The following is a 21,692-nucleotide window of genomic DNA, read 5'->3' as shown; positions in this document are numbered from 1 at the left end:
GGGTTGTGTAGGAGAGTAGGGTCTGCTTTCTATGTTCACCCCCACTTTTTGCTTTTGCTTCACTGGTTTTCGACTTAGATGTGGCTGTGGGCCTGCTAATCAGACCCACAGCCCTGCTGTTCTCTCTCTAAATTAATACTATGTACTTTAGGTGCATAACCCATTTGGATAGGATCACCTTATTGGCCCCTGTACAGTGTACCCTAGGTACCCAGGGCATAGGTGTACCCTAGGCCTACCAGGGGCTGCAGCATGTATTATGCCACCCCTGGCCTGGCCTTCCATTTTGACACAACTGGCTGATCACTCAGCTGGGGCAAGGTCGTGTAATCACCCCTTGCTTAGGTGTAGTATTCCTATACCTAACTTACATATAGACACATGTGTACCTATCAGTCACTCCTATGGCAGGCCTTAACAATCCTGGAGGCAGAGTGCTTGGTAACATGTGAGATGGTGCTCTAGCATGAGCTGAGCCTGTCTGCAGCTTTCGGAACCTTGTCCTTATAGCTGTTCTATGATATAGCCTACCATATACTCTTAAAGTGCCTTATAATCTTAGACGGTTATGGTAACTATGGTTTGGCTTTATCGAAACATGTCGTGTAAGGTGTCTAACACTGTGGAATAATACCCCCATGCCATTTCTGGACATGAGAATATTATTCCCCCCTTCTAGAGGGAAAGACATGTTAAAATCATACTTCAACTGTTAGCCTCTGACCAAAGCCTCAGCATCACAAAATGGATGCTGCTGCCACGACACAAGTCTGACCTCCTGCAGCTGGGAGTGATCCCAGCCAGGGAGGCCTGGACAATAGGTTTCCTGCTTGGGGAGGTGCTAGCACCTCCCCAGACAGCCTTTAGTGTATTGGGGCAGGGTGGGCTGAAAGGAATGAGACATGCCTGGGGCACACAAGGTGTTCCTTGCATAGTCCAGTTCAAACCGGCGCTGGGGCACTCCAGCCCCAGCTCTGGCGCGAAACTGGACAAAGGGAAGTGGGTGTAACCACCCCCTCCCAGGTCCCACCCTTAAGCGTGACCTAGCAGGTATCCCAGCCCCCCAGATTAGTATAAGAGTGGGAGTTGGGCCTCAAGACTTTAGATTATCCTGAACCTGCAAAACTGAACAGAAACTCTGGACCTTCGACATTCGACGAAAGAAGAAGACTGAAGAATCTCCCTTGTAGCCAAGGAGTGGCTACCCTGTGCAAACAGGCACCATCAAGAGACTACCCTTTGCTTTGCCCACGTTCTACGAGGAACCGACTGCAGAGCCTGACCAGAGCCTTGACTTCCAGACCTCTCCAACCCTGATCCACATCGACAGCAAAGCTGAGATCCGTGGAGGCGACGAGCGACGTGGGACCGGCTACTTGGGAAAAGTGGCTAGTAACTTAAAGCGCAGCTTCTGAGGTACCCTCGAAGTTGTTCACCGGGGATTGAGAAGCCCCAACCCCAAGCACCATCTGCACCGAAGATCAGCCCCCCACACTCCACGAGTCCTGCGTGGGGCCCTTCAGCATTTTCCTGCTTGCCGCGTCTGTCCGGTTGCTTGCCCGCTGGCTAGTGGCCTTTGTGACGACGCACCCTGAAATCTTCTGCGCTGGTTTGGCTCCTCCAGACTGGCTCCCGCTTCTCTGCAAAGAAGAAGCACCCCAGACCTTCCTGGTCTGCACCAGAAGCAAGTCCTTCATTCTTCGTGGGTTCCGCTTGCCAAGGCTTGGTGAGTCCTAGTCCAACTTCGACGCCGCCGACAGCAAGAGCCTTCGTGGGACAGCTCGCCTCCTGGTCCTGGTCGTCCTCGACGCTTCCTGGTCCTCCTGGCTGCAGCGACAAGCTTCACCTTCACCTGCAATCTTCACGACATCGCCTGGCTCCTTCCTGGTTCCACGTGGTCACTGGCTAGTGACCTTGACTCTGTCCCTTCTGCTTGCAGGTTTCCTCTCTTCTTGATCCCAGCCTTGGGATCCACCGGACACTCTTCACTGACTGCCTGTCAGCATCTTTCTTCAGGCATCCATAGGAGTCGACGACGAAAACGACGCGTCTTCACCCCTATGCACCCGCAGCCTGTGGGCTAGGTAACTTGGGTACTCCGGTGCTCATCAGGATAGTGACTATCCTAGTGTCTAGTTTTCAAGTCTCAACTTCCTAGCTACTCCGGAAGTGTCCTAAATCTACCGTTTTCTAAACTGTACTATTGCTATTGACTTTTACGCATTACGCGTGAGTGTTTCCACTCTGCACACGAATCCCGTGGGCCTCCCACTTCCTAACTAACGCTAGTGTAGTGTAGCCCCAGCGATTCCCTAGGCCTATTCTATTTCCGTGACAGTGGTTCTTATACCACTTACTTAGTATATGGTTTGCGTGGCCCCTAGGGCCTAACTATTACTTACCTGTGTGACTTAATGTATGCTTAAATAAGACTGTGTTGTACTTACCTCTAATCTCATAAAGAGTGCTGAGGGTTTGCTTAGAATAAATACACTTTATTTTATATATATATCTGTTGTGGTGTCCTTTCATTTGGTATTCAAGGGATTATATATGGTATCACAGCTGGCTTCACATGCCATTCAGAGTTTAGCCTAAGACTGCTCTTGTCCATGCTACCACTAGGATAGCTGGTCTATAAGGTTGACTTTACAACCAATCACCATAAGGGTATTTGGACTGATATAAGGTGTACACTATAACTAGTGACATCATACATCAGGCCAACTTCTCACAACAGGCAAGAATTTTAAAACTGCCTTTCTCTGGTAGTTCGCTTTTCGGTTCTCATGCGGATGACGAAATGGCTTGCATGAAGTCAGAACTCGAGACCATGAAAGCCGTGGGGCTAGAGAAACGAAAATAATTCCGTCGTCGTAGGGGAACAGACAGGCGTAGCTACCAACAGAGGGTTCAAACCCCTCACTGGCAGAAAAATCAAGACCAACAAGGGCAGAAGAAGCAACAATTTCAGTCCCGCAGATCATCTAGGGGACGTGGAAATAACCGCCAGTCCAGCAGTGGAAACAAGGCTCAAGGAAAGCAATGAGACCGCTTCCTTCTATGCCGTCGACCGCTCCGGTGGGAGGAAGTATTGCAAACCATCTTCGAGAGTGGCAATCCATCACAAAAGACAAGTAGGTTCTAAATATACTGTGACATGGATACTCGTTTCGTTTCCGGAGTCCCCCTCCCTCGATCCACCCTGTACAATCATCTCAACACCTCAAGATGCTAAGAGAAGAAGTGGCGACCCTTCTGCTCAAATCAGCAATAGAAAGAGTTCCCAGGGCGCAGAGAGGGAGAGGAGTCTACTCCAGATATTTTCTAATTCAAAAAAGAAATACAAAAGCAGAGTTCAGACCCATCTTGGACTTACGAACACTCAACAAGCATATCAAAAGAGAAACATTTTGCATGCTTGCGCTTCACCAAATATATCCTTATCTCCGTCGAGGCGATTGGATGTGCTCGCTGGACCTGCAAGACATGTACTTTTATATTCCCATCGTACAGAGTCATCGGAAATTTCTAAGGTTCGTAGTGGGGACCTCCCACTATCAGTTCAAGGTTCTACCATTTGGCCTGAAATCGGCTCCTCGAGTATTTACAAAATGCATGGCGGTAGTAGCGGCTGCACTGAGGCACGCAGGAGTCTTCGTCTATCCCTATCTAGACGATTGGCTGATAAAAGGTCCATCGCCGCAGAGTGTACACTCACAGCTGGCACGCTGCCTGAATTTGTGTCACAGATTGGGACTCAGGGTGAACTTCAAGAAATCCACCTTCACACCAACACAAAGAATACACTACCTCGGTGCAACTATAGACTCCGCAGTAGGAAAAGTGTTTCCTTCGGAGGAGAGACGGTTATCCCTTATCCACAAAGGCAAGCAGATTATAACCAACAATCTGTCTACAGCACGACAGATATCGTCTCTGCTAGGGGCCATGGCATCTTGCATATTCCTGGTGCCCAATGCCAGATTGAGGATGCGTCCTCTCCAACAAGATCTGGAGGACAAATGGGACCAAAGGAATTCACTGTGGGAGGAAACAGTCTGTCTTTCCTCAGCGGCCAGGCAGTCAATCAAGTGGTGGTTAAAGCCACTCAATCTACAGGTGGGAATTCCTTTTCATCAAGAACCCCCATCTCAGACGTTGATCACCGACGCATCCCTGCAGGGTTGGGGTGCGCATTTGGGATCCCTGCAGACCCAGGGGCTGTGGTCCAGCAGCGAACAGTTGTACCACATCAACATGCTGGAGCTCAGGGCAGTCCACCTAGCCCTCAAAGCATTCCTACCCGCAATCAGGACGAGTCCTATTCTAGTACAAACGAACAATACCACCACAATGTAATACCTGAACAAACAGGGGGTACTCGATCCAGGACGCTCTCGCTGGAGGCTCAGTCCCTGTGGCACTGGATCCTAGCAAGGAACATTTTGATAAAGGCGGTACACCTGCCAGGAGAGCTTAACGTCAAAGCGGACTTACTCAGTCGTCATTTTCAAGATCCAGAGGACTGGGTACTCAACGACGAGGTGCTAGACGACATCTTCGGGGAGTGGGGACGTCTGCAAATAGATTTTCATGTTAATCAGACTATCTCTTTACCAACCTTTTTTCCCAACCCCTCCTCGCCAGCTGAGAGGGCGTTGCACTCTTTAGATGTTAAGCGGGTTCTAAAATTCTACCTAGATAGGACTAAGGCTGTCAGGAAATCTGACCAATTGTTTGTAAACTATGGTGCTGTCTGCACAGGTTTTGCTGCATCTAAACGTTCCATTGCTAGGTGGATTGTGTCAGGCATTAAATTGTCTTACCAACTGGCTCAGAAGCCATTGGTCGCTCTACCTAAAGCGCATTCCACAAGAGGGAAAGCGGCTACTGCTGCTTTTCTCAATAATGTCCCACTCTCCGAGATCTGCAAAGCAGCCACTTGGAGATCTGTCCATACATTTACGAGGCATTATTGTCTGGACTCGGACACCAGAGCAGACACTCAAGTAGGACAAGCCTCCTTGAGGAATCTGTTCAATAACTGATTTTTTCAGTTCTCATTTGCCTGCAGGTGGAAGGTGGGCTTGCTATTCTATTCAGTGCTTATGACTATTGATGAGGATCCCCTGGAAGAGAAGGATAAGTTACTTACCTGTAATCCTAGTTCTCTTCCAGGGGTATCCTCATCAAAGTCATAAGCAACACACCCGCTTTCCCAGGCAAATAAGAGGGCTGTATTATTAAACATGGAAGAAGTATATCTTTGTGTTTAGGACTACGGTCCCGCAAAGAACAACTGACCCAACTGTCACCCGTGAGGCATGATGGGATATTGGAGTCAGGGCTGCCTTAAAGGCACTGTGCCAGTTTTTACCTGTACAAGGCTTTTCAGTCTCTATGGTATTGTATTGCAATGCAGCCTGCAGGCTAACAATGTATTGTGGATCTGTGTTTTGCACAGTGTTCTCTTTTCTTTATCATGAGTTTTTACCTCATTAAAAAAAAAAGATTTAGGTGTATTATTATACCTATGGTGGATTATTGGATATTTGTGTCTACATTGTCTAGCCTTCTATGGGGGCTGCATTTGCTTGGAAAAAATAATATATGTTTATACATATACAGAGCTGTATATATATGTTTTTCAAATATAATTTCATTATTTCCGGAGTCCCCGCACATGGGCGGGAATATTCAGTGCTTATGACTTTGATGAGGATACCCCTGGAAGAGAACTTGGATTACAGGTAAGTAACTTATCCATATCGGCCCTGCACATCTGCGAGCATCCCTAACTGCTCAAACCGAATCTTTTTTTTAAAAAAGATTGCTGTCCCTCTGGCATAAGAGGAATAGGATGAGAACAAGCCCACTTGCATGCAAAATGATTGCTAGCCCTTGGGTCCAGATGAGTTTCCTGCAGGAGCGCCACTTGCACCTGCTGCCGATCCAGGTATGCCAAAACCTGCCTCCGCTTCCTCGGGTCCCCAAGGCCCCCGACAGTTCATGACAGCACTCTAAGCGTGCTCTTATCCTCCTGCGTCATCAGTGTCCTTCCACTCGAGTTTCCCTGCATGCTGTAATCCTACGTGTATCTGCATGTACAGTCTAAGACTAATCTGCACATAAAAAACAATCTCTACGTGTGCCATATCATACCTGTTAAACTCCCCACCTCCTTCCACCCCCACCCACTGAAGCATCCCAAATATGCCAGAATGAAAAATCCCCCCCCCCTTCAGCTCTCCCATGTCAGATAACATGCCAACATCTGCCCGTTCCCAACTAGAGAAGGACATATGGGAAAGCTGTGAACAACAAGTAACAAACACAGGGTACTCCCCTTTGAGGCCATGCATCTGGGTGGTTCACCAAAACCTCTAGTCAGTCCAGGTCTGGCAGCTACGCCCGCCAATCCCCAGACAGACGCCGAGGGTGGCTGGTTATAACAGTATGTTTAGCTCCTCTCACTGTTCATGGCCTAGAGAATGTCACATCTATTGGCTACAACGGTGTGGGAAGTTGGCCTGATATATGATGTCACTAGTTCTAGTGTACACCATCAGTCCAAACAACCCTTATGGTGATTGGTTGTAAAGTCAACCTTATAGACCAGCTATCCTAGTGGTAGCATGGACAAGAACAGTCTTAGGCTAAACTCTGTATGGCATGTGAAGCCAGCTGTTATACCATTTGCAATCCCTTGAATACCAAATGAAAGGACACCACAACAGATATATATAAAAATAGAATGTATTTATTCTAGTCAAAATACCCTCAGCACTCTTTATGAGATTCGAGGTAAGTACAACACAGTCTTATTTAAGCATACATAAGTCACACAAGTAAGTAATACAGTTAGGCCCTAGGGCCCACGCAAACCATATACTAAGTAAGTGGTATAAGAACCACTGTCACGAACACAGGTTAGGCCTAGGGAATCGCTGGGGCTACACTATACTACCAGTTACTAGGCAGTGGGAGGCCCACGGGATTCAGTTGCAGAGTGGAAACACTCACGCGTAATGCGTTAAAGTCGATAGAAATAGTAATGTTTAGAAATAAAGAGTTTTAGGACACTTCGGAAGGAGGTAGGAGTTGGAGTCTTGAAAACTAGACCCTAGGATAGTCAATACCCTTGTGAGCACCGGAGTACTCAAGTTACCTAGCCCACGGGCTGCGGGTGCATAGGTGTAAACTTGCGTCGGGTTTCGTCGTCGACTCCTATGGATGCCTGAAGAAAAGATGCTGACAGGCAGTCAGTGAAGAGTGTCCAGTGGACCCCAAGATTGGAATCAAGAAGGAGGATACCTGCAAGCAGAGGGGACAAAGTCTAGGTCACCAGCCAGGAGCCGGGAAGGAACCAGGCGATATTGTGAAGATGCAGGTGAAGAGGTGAAGCTTGTCGCAGCAGCCACGGGTACCAGGAGGCGTCGAGGACGTCCAGAACCAGGAGGCGAGCTGTCCCACGAGGGCTCTTGCTGTCGGCGGCGTCGATGTCGAATTCGGACCCAACAAGCCTTGGCAAGAGCAACCCACACAGGATGAAGGACTCGCTTCTGTTGCAGACCAGGAAGGCCTGAGATGCTTCTCTTTCACAGGGAAGCAAGGGCCAGTCTGGAGGAGCCAAACCAGCGGTGGAAAGTTAAGGTTTCGTCGTCGCAAAGGCTACTAGCCAACGGGCAAGCAACCGGACAGACGCGTCGAGCAGGAAAATGCAGAAGGGCCCCACGCAGAACTCGTGGAGTGTGGAGGGCTGATCTTCGGTGCAGATGGTGTTCGGGGTTGGGGCTTCTCAATCCCCAGAGCACAACCTCGAGGATGCCTCAGAAGCTGCGCTGGAAGCAAGTAGCCAATTTTCCCAGGTAGCCGGTCCCACGTCTCTCGTCGCCTCCACGGATCTCAGCTTTGCTGTGGATGTGGATCAGGGTCGGAGAAGTCTGGAAGTCAAGGCGCTGGTCGGGCTCTGCAGTCGGTTCCTCGTAGAACTTGGGCAAAGCAAACGGCAGGTCGCTTGATGGTGCCTGTTTGCACAGGGTGGCCACTCCTTGGCCACAAGGGAGATTCTTCAGTCTTCTTCCGTAGTCGAATGTCGAAGGACCAGAGTTTCTGTTCAAGTTTCAGTTAACAGGATAATCCAAAGTCCTAGGGACTCAGCTCCCACTCTTATACTCATCTGGGGGGCTGGGTTACCTGCTAGGTCCCTCCTATGGGTGGGACCAGGGAGGGGGGTGGTTACACCCCCTTCCGTTTGTCCAGTTTCGCACCAGGACTGGGGCTGGACTGCACCAGCACCGGTTTGAACCGGACTATGCATGGGACACCTTGTGTGCCCCAGGCAGTGTCTCGTTTCTTTCATCCCTCCCTGCCCCAATACACTAAGTCCTGTCTAGGGTGGTGCTAGCACCTCCCAAGGCAGGAAACCTATTGTCCAAGCCTCCCTCGCTGGAAGGTCTCTCAGCAGCAGGAGGTCAGACTTGTGTCTGTGGCAGCAGCATCCATTTTGTGATGCTGGGGCTCTGGTTAACTTTAACCGGGTAGTAGGTCTTCAACATGTCTTCTCCCTCTAGAAGGGGGGAATACTATCCTCATCGCCAGAAATGGTGTGGGGGTAGTATTCCAAAGTGTTAGACACCTTACACAACATGTCTTGATAAAGCCAAACCATAGTTACCATAACAGCGAGGATTATAAGGCACATTAAGAGTATATGGTAGGCGATATCATAGAACAGCTATAAGTACATGGTTCCGAAAGCTGCAGACAGGCTCAGCTCATGCTAGAGCACCATCTCGCATGTTACAAAGCACTCTGCCTTCAGGATTGTTAAGGCCTGCCATAGGAGTGACTGAAAGGTACCCATGTGTCTATATATAAGGCAGGTATAGGGATACTATACCTAAGCAAGGGGTGATTACACGACCTTGCCCCAGCTGAGTGATCAGCCAGTTGTGTCATAATGGCCAGGGGTGGCATAATACATGCTGCAGCCCCTGGTAGGCCTAGGGTACACCCATGCCCTGGGTACCTAAGGTACACTGTACAGGGCCCTAGAGGGTGATCCTTACCAATTGGGTTATGTACCTAAAGTACATAGTATGAATTTAGAGAAAGAACAGCTGGGCTGTGGGTCTGATTAGCAGGCCCACAGCCACATCTAAGTCGAAAACCATTGCAGCAAAAGCAAAAAGTGGGGGTGACCATAGAAAGCAGACCCTACAAACGGCATGCAACCTCACCCCTCCGACATCGTTCCAAACAGCGCTTTTACCACAAGTCATCATGTTAGCCACCTCCTCCTGTCAGCTCCCTCCGCAGCAGCTATCAGTTCATCTCTGGTTAGGGGGATCTCTCCGACCCCTCCAGCGGCATTGACGCTCTGTTTTGTCACCGAATCTGCTTGCGCGCCTCTATGTCCTCGTTCTTCGCAGCGATAACTTTGAGCAACTTGTCAAGCTGTTCTGTTGTTTTTTGCACATGGACCGCAGTGTCCTCGACAGTGGAAATGCGCTGCTCCGCTTCGTTTAGTCGCGTCTCGTGGCCTTCGAGCTTCCGGGCTATCGCATCCATGCGGGTGGTCATCGTGTCCATTTTATCCGCTATGACCGCAAACCCCTGCCGCATTTCCGTTAAGATAGTTTTCAAATCTCACCCTGGGGATGTCGCCTGCTCCGGCTGCGAGGATTCCGCTTCCGAGCCCGCCTCCATCTGCGGCTGTCTGGTAGATTTCCGGGTGTCGAAAGTCAGCCTCTGCTGACGGGCCTCTGTCTTCTCCATCTTAGGACCACTGAGGAGGGTGCAGGGGCCCCAAACTCTCCCCGCCATACAGGCCTCGCGCAGTGAGTGAAGTAAAGCGAGGAATGCTAGTCCAGCAAGCAATCAAGAGTGCCCTGTGCACACCTCCACTATTCGCAATGGCGTCTGGGGTCCCCTGCCACCTCTCCGCAGCTTGACTATTCCCGCCGCCGTGCCTCTGCCTCCGGTAACCGTGCTCCGCTTACACGTCTCTGTGATGCACCATCCATCATTCGAAGGCACCACTGCACCCCATGGCAGAGGCAGCTATAGTTGTTATCTGATGCCAACAATGTTTAGGAGGCAGTTTATTCCCTACGAGCCACACATGAAGTGTTACCATCACACTGCCCCCTACAGATATGTAAGTCCGCTGCCACACGCACCGTGCTGATCAGGCTTCCATCTTCAACATGACTAGGAATCCAATGTGCATGTAATCCTCCACTCCAGGCAGGAATCAATAGCAAGGGGGTCCCCCCCTCCAATCCAGCCTTCACAGCAATGAGGTCGCGCTGGGTTTTATCATGTGCAGCTTATGCAAACGCCATGTATGTAAATCTCAGATCTCTCCCGATGCAGGCTGTGGGCGCGCTCTTCCTCCCGCACCATTACACTCTTTTCGATACACGCCGTCAATGAGCCGACTGCACTTGCCCATATCTTTGTGAGACGCACAGCCAGGGGGAAAGGAGCGTTTAGTTACACCTCCGCTGCAACTGTCAGATGTCTCCTCGTGAGTGCGGCCCTGCCTCCACCTCTCGGCCGAGCCAGTACCGCTCCCGCCGACGATCGCTCCGCACTGGGATCCCTCTCCTTGCCCTCACACCAGGCCTGGCAAAATCTACAATATCTGAAAGAAACACGTTAGTTAGATTCCTCACCTTAGAATATCCCCAGGTGTCAGGCTGGATCCGGAAAGATTTTTGTAGCAATACCCCTTGCGCGTCGGTAGGCGTCATCTGCGGCTCCGCGTCCGTCGTCGGCGTCGTGTGCCGGAATGACGTTGTTGGAGTACTTAGACACCGCCCTCGCGCGCTGACGTCAGTTCTTCTTTTTTTCGCGCCAGTAAGCGCCGATCCGGGAAGAGCTTACGCCTAAGCATTTTTTGACTAACTTTTTTGACTTCTTTTGGTCTATCGACTCGACTCTGGTGCCGGTAGGATGCCTGGTTTCAAGGCCTGTGACGCCTGTCATCGCCTGATGTCGGTGACGGATCACCATCGCCGGTGCCTTTATTGCCTGGGGGCCGACCATGGCGCGGAGTCGTGCCACGATTGCCAGGCCTTGACGTCGAAAGCTAGGCGGGAGCGGTCCTGTAAGCTTCTTGAGCTTCGGCACTCTGCTCCGCGCCACTCTCGGTCCCGGTCCAGGAGGAGGTCCAAGGACCGATCGCGGAGCCGCAGTCATAGTCATCGCTCGTTGGGGTCTTCGGGTAAGTCGATGCACTCCAAGAAGTCCAAGAGACGACATCGCTCTTCGGACTCCCCTCGCCGGTTGCGCGACTCGGCTTAGGGTCTGGGTGGTCCCACCCCCGCGGCTCCGTCGGAGCCGCAGGAGCCGTGTCCGTCCCCATACCCGCCGGTCCCTGTATCTGACGCGACTCCGGCGGAGGTCAGTGCCTTCCTATCGGCCATTAGGGGCCTGGCTCCGCCGTCGTCGCCTGTAGGTGCGCCTTCGGGCCCCGCAGGTTCGACTGGGTGACCTCGCATGCCGGCGGCTCTGGCCCCGGCGCCGTCGACGCCGCAGGTCCCCGAGGGATCCAGGCCTGGATCTCGGTCGGCGCTGTTCCCCGGTTTAGCCCCTGTCCGGACCCGACGCCGGCACGGCGCCGTCCGGCGTCGATGGATGACCGTTTCATCTACCGTCCGGCTCCGATCGTTCCTCCTGTTTATCAGGAATCGGATGACGGGGGCGACTGGGAGGGGTCTGAGGACCCTATGGCCCTCCAGGGTCAACTCTCACAGGACTGGGCAGACGAACTGGGGGATGCCAGCGGTCTGGATACCTCCCCGGACGCTGGTTTCATCTCTCCTCCGTCTGTGGCCTCGGAGGAGGGTGCAGCCTTTTCAGTGGTGCTGCGCAAGGCGGCCGAAGCCCTAGGGCTGGAGTTGCCTGCTGTGGCCGTGAGGACTAACGTCCTCACAGAGGTCCTTCAACCGACAGCAAGCTCCACTGAGCCTCTGCTGCAGTTTAATGAGGCCCTCATAGACGTTCTACAGGGCTCTTGGTCCAAGCCCTCCACAGTTCCTCCTGTGGACCGGAACATTGTCCGGCGCCACCGCCCTGCTCCGGGCTACCCCAGTTTCCTCTCCCAACACCCCACCCCCGAGAGTCTGGTTGTCCAGGCCTCAACCTCCCAATCCTCCTTCCCGTCCGCTCCTCCGGATCGGGAATCCAAGAGGTTGGAACAGTTTGGCAAGAAACTGTTCTCGTCCCTGAGTTTGGGACTGCGGTCTTTAAATACCGCTTGCCTTTTGGACCGTTATTCCCACTCTCTGTGGGATACGGTGGAGGACGTGCTGCCCTTGTGCCCGGTGGAGGCCCGGGCACGACTCGCTCAAGCGGTCGAGATGCAGCACGGCACGCCATACGGTGTGGACTTGACACCACGGACTCGCTGGGTCGGGCGATTTCCACCACGGTGGCGCTTCGGCGTCACGCCTGGCTGAGGTCCACGTCATTTTCGGGGGATGTCCAGAGTTCCTCATGGACATGCCCTTTGATGGCACTCGCCTTTTTGGTGAGAAGGCAGACAGTGCGCTGGCTCGGTTCAAGGACTCCCGGGCCATGGCCAAGTCCTTGGGTCTTTCGGCCCCGCGGCCGCAAACTTCCACCTTTCGTCCCTTTTGTGGCCAAGGAAGGGGTGCCTCCTCGCGTCCGCCCAGCCACCGGCTGCAGAACCAACCTGCACGGGGTCGCAGACGTGGATTCCGCCGAGGCGGTACTGGAGGTCAACGTGCCGGTCAGTCCACATCCACCCCGGCAGCATCCGCCTCAAAGCCCTCCTAGTCCGAGCTTTCAGGCCCATTCAACGCCAGTGGGCGGCAGAGTTCGCCATCACCTGCTCCACTGGCGCTCCATCACATCGGACAGGTGGGTGCTGCAAATCGTCCGAAGGGGCTACTCCCTCCCCTTCGAGACGACCCCTCCAGCCATGCCACCGCTGAACCACCGTATGTCGGGGGATCATTTGCATCTTCTACGAGAGGAAGTTTCGGCCGTCTTGGCCAAAGAGGCCGTTGAGCGCGTTCCTGGTCCAGAAGTAGGTCGTGGTTGTTATTCCCACTACTTTCTGGTTCCCAAGAAGGGCAAAGGGGGCCTACGCCCGATCTTGGACCTCAGGAGCGTGAAGTCCTTGCTCCGGAAAGACTGGTTCAAGATGCTCACTTTAGCTCAGGTCCTGGCTGCCCTAGACCCTGGAGACTGGATGGTAGCGTTGGACTTGCAGGACGCTTATTTCCACATCCCCGTCCTGCCGGCCCACCGGCGTTACCTGCGGTTCAAGGTGGGTCAGGAGCACTTTCAGTTCACCGTGCTCCCCTTCGGCCTCACCAGTGCCCCTCGGGTGTTCACGAAAGTGATGGCGGTGGTCGCAGCTCATCTGCGCAGATCAGGGGTTCCAGTCTTCGCCTATCTCGACGACTGGCTGTTGAAGGCGGGCTCGGCCCAGCAAGTCGTCTCCCACCTCCAGACTACGGCCAACCTCCTGCACTCGCTGGGGTTCTCCATCAATGTGCCGAAGTCGCACCTGAGTCCCTCCCAGAAGCTCCTTTTCATTGGGGCCGTTCTCGATTCGGCGCAGTTCCGGGTCTATCCGCCGGAACAGCGGGGCCGGGACATTCAGGCCCTGATTTCCATCTTCCGGCCTCTGTCCTGGGTTTCGGTCAGGTTGGTGCTGCGGCTTCTGGGGCTGATGGCCTCCTGCATCCTGTTGGTACATCACGCCAGGTGGCGGATGCGGGCTCTGCAGTGGGACCTGAAGTTTCACTGGGCCCAGCATTGAGGCAACCTGTCCGACCATGTCTTGATCTCGGAGGGCACTGCGAACCAGCTGCAGTGGTGACTCACGAATCGTGATTGGGTCAGCGGCAGATCCCTCTCCCTACCCCAACCGAAGCATGTCGTAGTGACGGATGCGTCCCTCCTAGGATGGGGGGGCCATATGCGAGAGGCGGAGATCAGAGGACTCTGGTCTCCGGCGGAGACTCTGCTCCATATCAACTTATTGGAGCTGAGGGCGATCCGACTTGCACTGAAAGTCTTCCTTCCCTCTGTCCGGGGGAGTGTCGTGCAGGTGTTCACGGACAACACCACCGCCATGTGGTATTGCAACAAACAGGGCGGGGTGGGGTCGTGGACCCTTTGTCAGGAGGCTCTGCGCCTCTGGACATGGCTGGAACACCAGGGCATCATCCTGGTGGTTCAACATCTGGCGGGCTCTCTGAACGCCAGAGCAGACGAACTCAGCCGCCGGTGCATGATTGATCACGAATGGCGTCTGAACTCGGACGTGGCGCAAGGTCTCTTTCTGCAGTGGGGAGAGCCTTGGTTAGATCTATTCGCCACCTAAGAGAACGCGCAATGTCAGCAGTTCTGCGCGTTGGAATTTCCAAGGCGGCACTCGCTCGGAGACGCTTTTCGTCGCGAGTGGAGTTGCGGTCTGTTGTACGCCTTTCCGCCTGTACCACTTCTGCCCAGAGTGCTGAAGAAGATCAGGCGCGACCGGGCCCAAGTCATCTTGGTGGCTCCGGATTGGGCACGAAGGTACTGGTATCCCGAGCTACTCAGTATGTCCATCGATCCCCCGATACGACTGCCTCTTCAGGAGGACCTTCTGTCGCAGCAGGGGACAGTCCTCCACCCGCACCTGTCCAGCCTCCACCTCCATGCGTGGAGATTGAGCGGCGACAGTTGATGCCATTTGACTTTGCCTCCTGAAGTCTGTGATGTCATTCTGGCAGCCAGGCGTCCCTCCACAAAGACGGTATACGCCTGCCGGTGGAACAAATTTGTGGCATGGTGCACAGCAAAGGCTGTGGATCCCCTTTCTGCCCCCCTTTCTGAGGTTCTCCTCTTTCTTCTTTCTTTAGCCCAGCAGGGCTCTGCTCTGGGCACCTTGAAGGGTTAACTTGCTGCAATCTCTGCTTTTTTAAGGCTTCCTGATCAGCCTTCTCTTTTCAAGTCCCCTGTTGTTTCACGTTTTCTGAAGGGCATCACTCATATGTTCCCTCCTGTTACATTCGTAATGCCTCAGTGGGACTTGAACCTTGTTCTCACTTTTCTGATGTGCGCTCCCTTTGAGCCCCTTCACAACTGTCCCATTCGTCTACTGACTCTGAAAACTGCCTTCCTGGTGGCTATCACCTCCGCTAGGTGGGTGAGTGAGCTCCAGGCTCTGTCAGCTAAGCCTCCCTTCATTTCGGTTCATCCGGATAATGTTGTGCTCCGGACACTTCCTTCTTTTCTTCCTTAAGTCGTGACTCCCTTTCACATCAGGCAATCTGTCACGCTGCCCACCTTCTTTCCGCCTCCGCATCCTTTAAAAGATGAAGAGAGGCTCCACCGTCTGGACCCAAAACGTGCGCTGTCCTTTTATTTGGACCGGACAAAACAGTTCCGGGTGGACAACCAACTTTATGTTGGATATGTAGGTGCTAAGAAGGGTAAAGCTGTGCACAAACGGACCATCTTGCGATGGGTCGTGTTGTGTATTAAACTCTGCTATTCCTTGGCGAAAAAGGTCCCTCCTGTTGGGCTGAGAGCCCATTCCACCCGGGCCACAGCGGCGACAACTGCCCTGGGACGGGGAGTCCCCTTGCAGGACATCTGTCAGGCGGCGACGTGGGCTTCACTGCACACGTTCGCCAAGGACTATTGCCTGGACAGCCAAGTCCTGAGAGATGGCCACTTTGGCCGTTCTGTTCTCCAGGACTTTCTGGTGTGATCTTGGTTCGGTTGGTATTGCTGGGGTATCTATTCTAAGGTGAGGAATCTAACTAACGTGTTTCTTTCAGATGAACAAGTTACTTACCTTCGGTAACGATGTATCTGTAAGAAACATTAGTTAGATTCCTCACCGACCCACCCAGCCTCCCCGTTCTGCGAACCGTCATCTAGGGTTAAGGTTCTCCCTTTCAGGGCCCTAGATTTTTTGGCACCAGTGTCGGTCTCTTGCATGGCTCAGCGTCCCTGGCACGGAAAGCTATGTATAAGAACTGACGTCAGCGCGCAAGGGCGGCGTCTAAGTACTCCGACGTCATTCCGGCGCACGACGACGGACGCAGAGGGGCAGACGACGCCTACCGACGCGCAAAGGGTATTGCTACAAAAATCTTTCCGGATCCAGCCTGTCGCCTGGTGATATTCTAAGGTGAGGAATCTTACTAACTAATGTTTCTTACAGATACATCGTTACTGAAGGTAAGTAACTTGTTCGTCTGCTCTCTCAGTGCTGATCACGCCACGTACCTCCTCCCAGGCGTCGCACAGTTGGGCAGACTCTAGCACACGGGTGGCCGTTGCGGGTCTAGCGGGCAACGTAGCGCGCTTCCAGCGGCCAGTTCACCGCGGCCTATCAGCCGCATGCGCCGCTCGCGTGAACAGCGCCACCGCTTCCCGACTCCAGGAGAGTTACCGCTGTCTTCCGACGGCGAGATCAGGGGCCTTTATCTGACATTAATCAGCCGACAGCCGTCACCTCTAAGCACCGCCGCATTCTCCAGGCTTACACCACTGTATTTCATGGTTTCTCAGTGTGATTTGTTACAGTGGAGCAGGATAAATATTGGATATTGGAACCAGCCTGCGGGAGCCTCACTCAAAGGCGGCCATTCGGCTTGTGCGCCACCTAGCGCCCCGCCTTTGTCTCAAAGCTTTCATGTAATTTGTGGAATCCAAGAGACAATACAAAACAACACTTAAACTCTGCTTTTGGTCGTACCCCAGCAACAATATACCTGTTGCTGTGCTTTTACAGACAAATGGGAGGGGTGGGGTGGGAAGCAACACAGTGCAAGGGGAATTTGAGAGGGGCAAGCAGCACACGAGGGAGATAGATAAAAAAACACATGCACTCTCCTAGAGTTCCATAAATGTTATCCTTGGAAGGATTCAAGTCACCTTATCAAAAAAAAATCGTAAACAGACTTTTTTCATTGGGCTGACCCAAGACGTGATTGAAGTCTAAAGTTTGTCCTGTTAAAATGTTGGAAATTAGTTGATTGTCTACTTTTCCTTTCTTTAGGCTCTGATCTCAGTAACTCCAGATGAAGAAACATATGACGAAGATGATGCAACTTTTTGCCTTGAGATGCTTTTGAGGATTGCACTTGAGAACAGGTTTAGTAAAACATTAAAACTGTTTGTGTGTTTAGCGTATGTGTAAGTAATACGTTTCATCATTTTTAATAAGCATATTGCCTTTGTGTTACAGCAAACTGTATTCCAGCTTTTGAAACATTATATTAGGTGAAATAAATCAAGTGCTCATGCCTCTGCCGCTAAATTACTGTCTGGCAAACAGTAAGCTTTAGAACACAGCTAAAAGGAAGACCTAAAGTACAGTAGAAACCCCCCTCATTTAAAACGTGCACATTGGAAACATGGAAAATGTAATTAAAATACTCCTGGAATGTATAACGTTGATAAAACCGGAGTTGTAAAAAGCCAAGAGGTAAACTGCATAAATGCATACTGCAAACAAAAAAATTACATGATTGTAACAAGTTTGTAAAATTTACTAATGCTATCCATCCTTTATTAAACTGTTAACTGTTAACGAAGTTCTAACTGTAATGGGCATTGGGAGTGGCTGGAAATTGCATGGGATCGGTCAAATTGAGTGTGTTCCAGGATGCAGCAGACTGGGAGGGCATGGATGCTGTAAAGTCGGATGTACTGGAAAAATGAAATCACTGTGAAGTAGATTTTAGGGAGCAAACTGTGAGCTTACTGGTGCAATGCAGACTAGAACTACACTGTGGTGGTGTAAAACCGAAGTGTTCTGGAAAGGTACAAACCTGACAGTCGGTGTTTGCAGACTCAGCATGTAGAAACTATAAGTGGACAAAAATCTAGCAAGCTCCGATTCCATTAGGGAAGGTTGATATAGAAATACACTTAAATGAAGGTAATAGGACTTTCACTGCAATGATGCATACCGGGAGCTTACTAAGATGAAAACAAATTTAATTTACTTGAATTGGTCGAACTTAAGGTGAGCCGAGATTGGGAATGCATTTTAAGTTTGTCAAACTGAATGTTTGCAGGAAGAGGTTAAAGCTGGTGCTCTGGATTGTAGCTGAAAGAATAGCGCATTGCATATGTTGGAAGTTTACTCGAAAGAGAGTAGGACCAAGCTGGTGTTCACTGTAATTTAGAAAACGGGTAGCTTATTGGGAATATATGAACGGTCAGACGCGGAGCATACTTTTAAGAGGTCTAGCTTGAATAGAGCTTGGGAGATCTTGATTGTAATAGGACAGGGCATACTTGGTTTGTTTGGGCATTTTAGGCTGGGTTGTTGGAGGGAAATCTGCTAAAAACCAAGACACAATTGACAAAGTAATATGGGTTTATTCGATTGAAGCCGCTGCGGAAATCAGTCGTCTCCAAGAAGGCTGCAATCTGATGTCCGAAGTGCAGCTCAATGTCAACGGTATTTATTTCTTCAAACCTCAAAGGAAAAGGTTACATGTTCATCATTTACGTATGCAGTGTTCACATAGGAAATACAAGATAATCATCAGTAGATGTAGCAATTTGTCAGAAATAGAAGCGCATGAACGTGGGCCTAGCCACACATGATAAATGGAATGCCCTCCCCCCCCACCCCCCGGTATTGCTTCGCAAAATGAAAGCGAAGCAAAAAATATGTTTAAAGACCGCACAGCTGCGAATGTTTATATCTCTCTGAATGTTGATTGGGCCAAGCTATCTGACCTTTGTGTGTGGTTTGTTTTGCTATGATGACTGATCTTTAAGTGTGTACGTGTGGTTTCTGCAAAAGCGTGCACATGTGCATCAGTATGTTCTAAGACAAGATGCACATCAGATGCCCCATCCTGTGTACGTGTGTAAGCAAGTGGTGTACGAGACCGCAGCAGTAAAGATAAAGCGGGCTCTTAAGTGATTGGTGCATCTCAGCTTGTTCCCCTAGCAAATGGGGATTGCAGTAACCTATTTATGACTTATTTGTTACGATGGCTCATCTGAAATAACCACTAAAATGATCTATCTGAAAGAAACACGTTAGTTAGATTCCTCACCTTAGAATATCCCCAGGCGTCAGACTGGATCCGGAAGATTTTTCGTCAGCAATACCCCTTGCACGTCGCTAGGCGTCGTCTGCGGCTCCGCGTCGGTCGTCGGCGTCGTGCGCCGGAATGACGTTGTCTGAGTACTTAGACGCCGCCCTCGCGCGCTGACGTCAGTTCTTCTTTTTTCCGCGCCAGTAAGCGCCGATCCGGGAGAGCTACCCCTTTAGTCAATTTTTGACTAATTTTTTTGACTCTTTTTGGTCATTTCTCGACTCTGGTGCAGGTAGGATGCCTGGTTTCAAGGCCTGCGACGACTGTCACCGACTGATGTCGGTGACCGATCATCACCGCCGGTGCCTGTACTGCTTGGGCCTCGACCACGACGCGGCATCGTGCTCCGATTGTTTGGCCCTGACCTCGAAAGCTAGGCGGGAGCGGTCCCGCAAGCTTCTCGAGCTTCGCCACTCGGCTCTGCGCCGCTCTCGATCCCGGTCCAGGAGGAGGTCCAAGGATCGGTCGCGGAGCCGCACTCGACATCGTCACTTGTCTGGCTCGAAGTCTTCGGGTAAGTCGAGGCACTCCAAGAAGTCCAAGAGGCGACACCGCTCTTCGGACTCCCCTCGCCGGTCGCGCGACTCGGCCGAGGGACCGGGTGGTTCCACCCCAGCGGCTCCGCGCAAGTCCCCATACCCGACGGTCCCTGTGACTGACGCGACGCCGGCGGAGGTCAGTGCCTTCCTCTCGGCCATGAGGAGCCTGGCCCCGCCGTCGACGCCCGCTGGCGTGCCTTCGGGCCCCCGCGGACTCGACTGGGCGACCTCGCGTGCCGGCGGCTCTGGCCCCGGCGCCGTTGGAGGCTCCGGCCCCGACGCCGCAGGTCCCCGAGGGGCCCGAGCCTGGGCCCCCATCGACGCCGGTCGACCTCGTTACGCCTCCTCTGCCAGCGCCGACACCGATACCACCCCCGACGCCGGCTCCGGTCGACGTCGCTCCCCCGGTTCAGCCCCTGTCCGGTCCTGACGCCGCTAGAGACACATATTGTCTAATGACCGGCTCCGATCATTCCTCCTGTTTACCAGGAATTGGATGACGGGGGCGACTGGGAGGGGTCTGATGACCCTATGGCCCTTCAGAGCCAACTTGCACAGGACTGGGCAGATGAACTGGGGGAGGCCAGTGGGTTGGATACCTCACCGGACACTGGATTCATCTCTCCTCCGACTGTGGCTTCGGAGGAGGGTGCAGCTTTTTCTGTGGTGCTGCGCAAGGTGGCCGAAGCCCTTGGGCTTGAGCTGCCTGCCGTGGCTGTGAGGACTAACATCCTCACTGAGGTGCTTCAGTCTGCCGCATGCTCCACTGAGCCTCTGCTGCCATTCAATGAGGCCCTCACTGACATTCTGCAGGGCACCTGGTCCAAGCCCTCCACAGTCCCTCCTGTGGATAGGAACGTTGCCAGGCGCCACGCCCTGCTCCGGGCGACCCCGGATTTCTGTCCCTACACCCCACCCCCGAGAGTCTGGTTATCCAGGCCTCTACCTCCCAATCCTCCTCCGGACCGGGATTCCAAGAGACTGGAACAGTTTGGTAAGAAGCTGTTCTCTTCGCTCAGTTTGGGCCTGCGGTCTTTGAACACCGCCTGTCTCTTGGACCGTTATTCCCACTCTCTGTGGGATGCGGTGGAGGACGTGCTGCCACTGTGCCCGGAGCAGGCCCGGGCGCGGCTTTCCTCGGCCCTGGCCGATGGGAGAGATGCAACGCGCCATGCAATCCGATGTGGACTCGGCACTATGGACTCGCTGGGTAGGGCGATTTCTACCACGGTAGCGCTTCGACGTCACGCCTGGCTGCGGTCCACGTCTTTTTCAGGGGATGTCCAGAGCACCCTCATGGACATGCCTTTTGATGGCGCTCGCCTCTTTGGTGAGAAAGCGGACAGTGCGCTGGCTCGCTTCAAGGACTCCCGGGCTACGGCCACGTCCTTGGGCCTCTCGGCCCCGCGGCCACAAACTTCCGCTTTTCGCTCCTTTCGTGGCCAAGGAAGGGGCACCTCCTCATGTCCGCCTAGCCACCGGCCGCAGAACCAGCCTGCACGCGGTCGCGGACGTGGTTTCCGCCGAGGCGGTACTGGAGGACGACGCGGTCAGTCCACATCCACCCTGGCAGCATCCGCCTCAAAGCCTTCCTAGTCCGAGCTTTCAGGCCCATTCCACGCCAGTGGGCGGCAGAGTTCGCCATCACCTGCTCCACTGGCGTTCCATCACGTCGGACAGGTGGGTGCTGCAAATCGTCCGAAGGGGCTACTCCCTCCCCTTCGAGACAACCCCTCCAGCCATGCCACCGCAGCACCACCGTATCTCGGGGGATCATTTGAATCTTCTCCACGAGGAAGTTTCGGCTCTCTTGGCCAAGGGGGCCGTCGAGCACGTTCCGAGCCCAGAAGTAGGTCGTGGTTGTTATTCCCACTACTTACTGGTTCCCAAGAAGGGCAAAGGGGGCCTACGCCCTATCTTGGACCTCCGGAACGTCAATGTCTTCCTCCGGAAGGAACGGTTCAAAATGTTGACTTTGGCTCAGGTTCTAGCTGCCCTCGACCCTGGAGACTGGATGGTAGCGTTGGACTTGCAGGACGCA

The 21,692-nt window shown here is 52.7% G+C and overlaps 1 protein-coding gene across 5 annotated transcripts in view; it reads left to right on the top strand.

Annotated features, from left to right (window-relative positions):
- Positions 1-21,692, top strand: part of GBF1 (golgi brefeldin A resistant guanine nucleotide exchange factor 1) — a 2,300,480-nt gene that overhangs the window by 1,651,137 nt on the left and 627,651 nt on the right. For all 5 annotated transcript variants that reach the window (XM_085603553.1, XM_085603551.1, XM_085603552.1 and 2 more), the window contains one exon: positions 17,048-17,142. In XM_085603553.1, the coding sequence (XP_085459679.1) occupies positions 17,048-17,142 (95 nt within the window). The remainder of the gene's footprint in view (positions 1-17,047; positions 17,143-21,692) is intronic.

This window comes from Triturus cristatus, chromosome 1_2 (assembly GCF_964204655.1).
Source record: "Triturus cristatus chromosome 1_2, aTriCri1.1, whole genome shotgun sequence".
In the NCBI taxonomy this organism is placed as follows: Eukaryota; Metazoa; Chordata; class Amphibia; order Caudata; family Salamandridae; genus Triturus; species Triturus cristatus.
The sequence above is the reverse complement of the archived record's forward strand: the minus strand, read 5'-3'. Positions and strand labels throughout refer to the sequence as shown.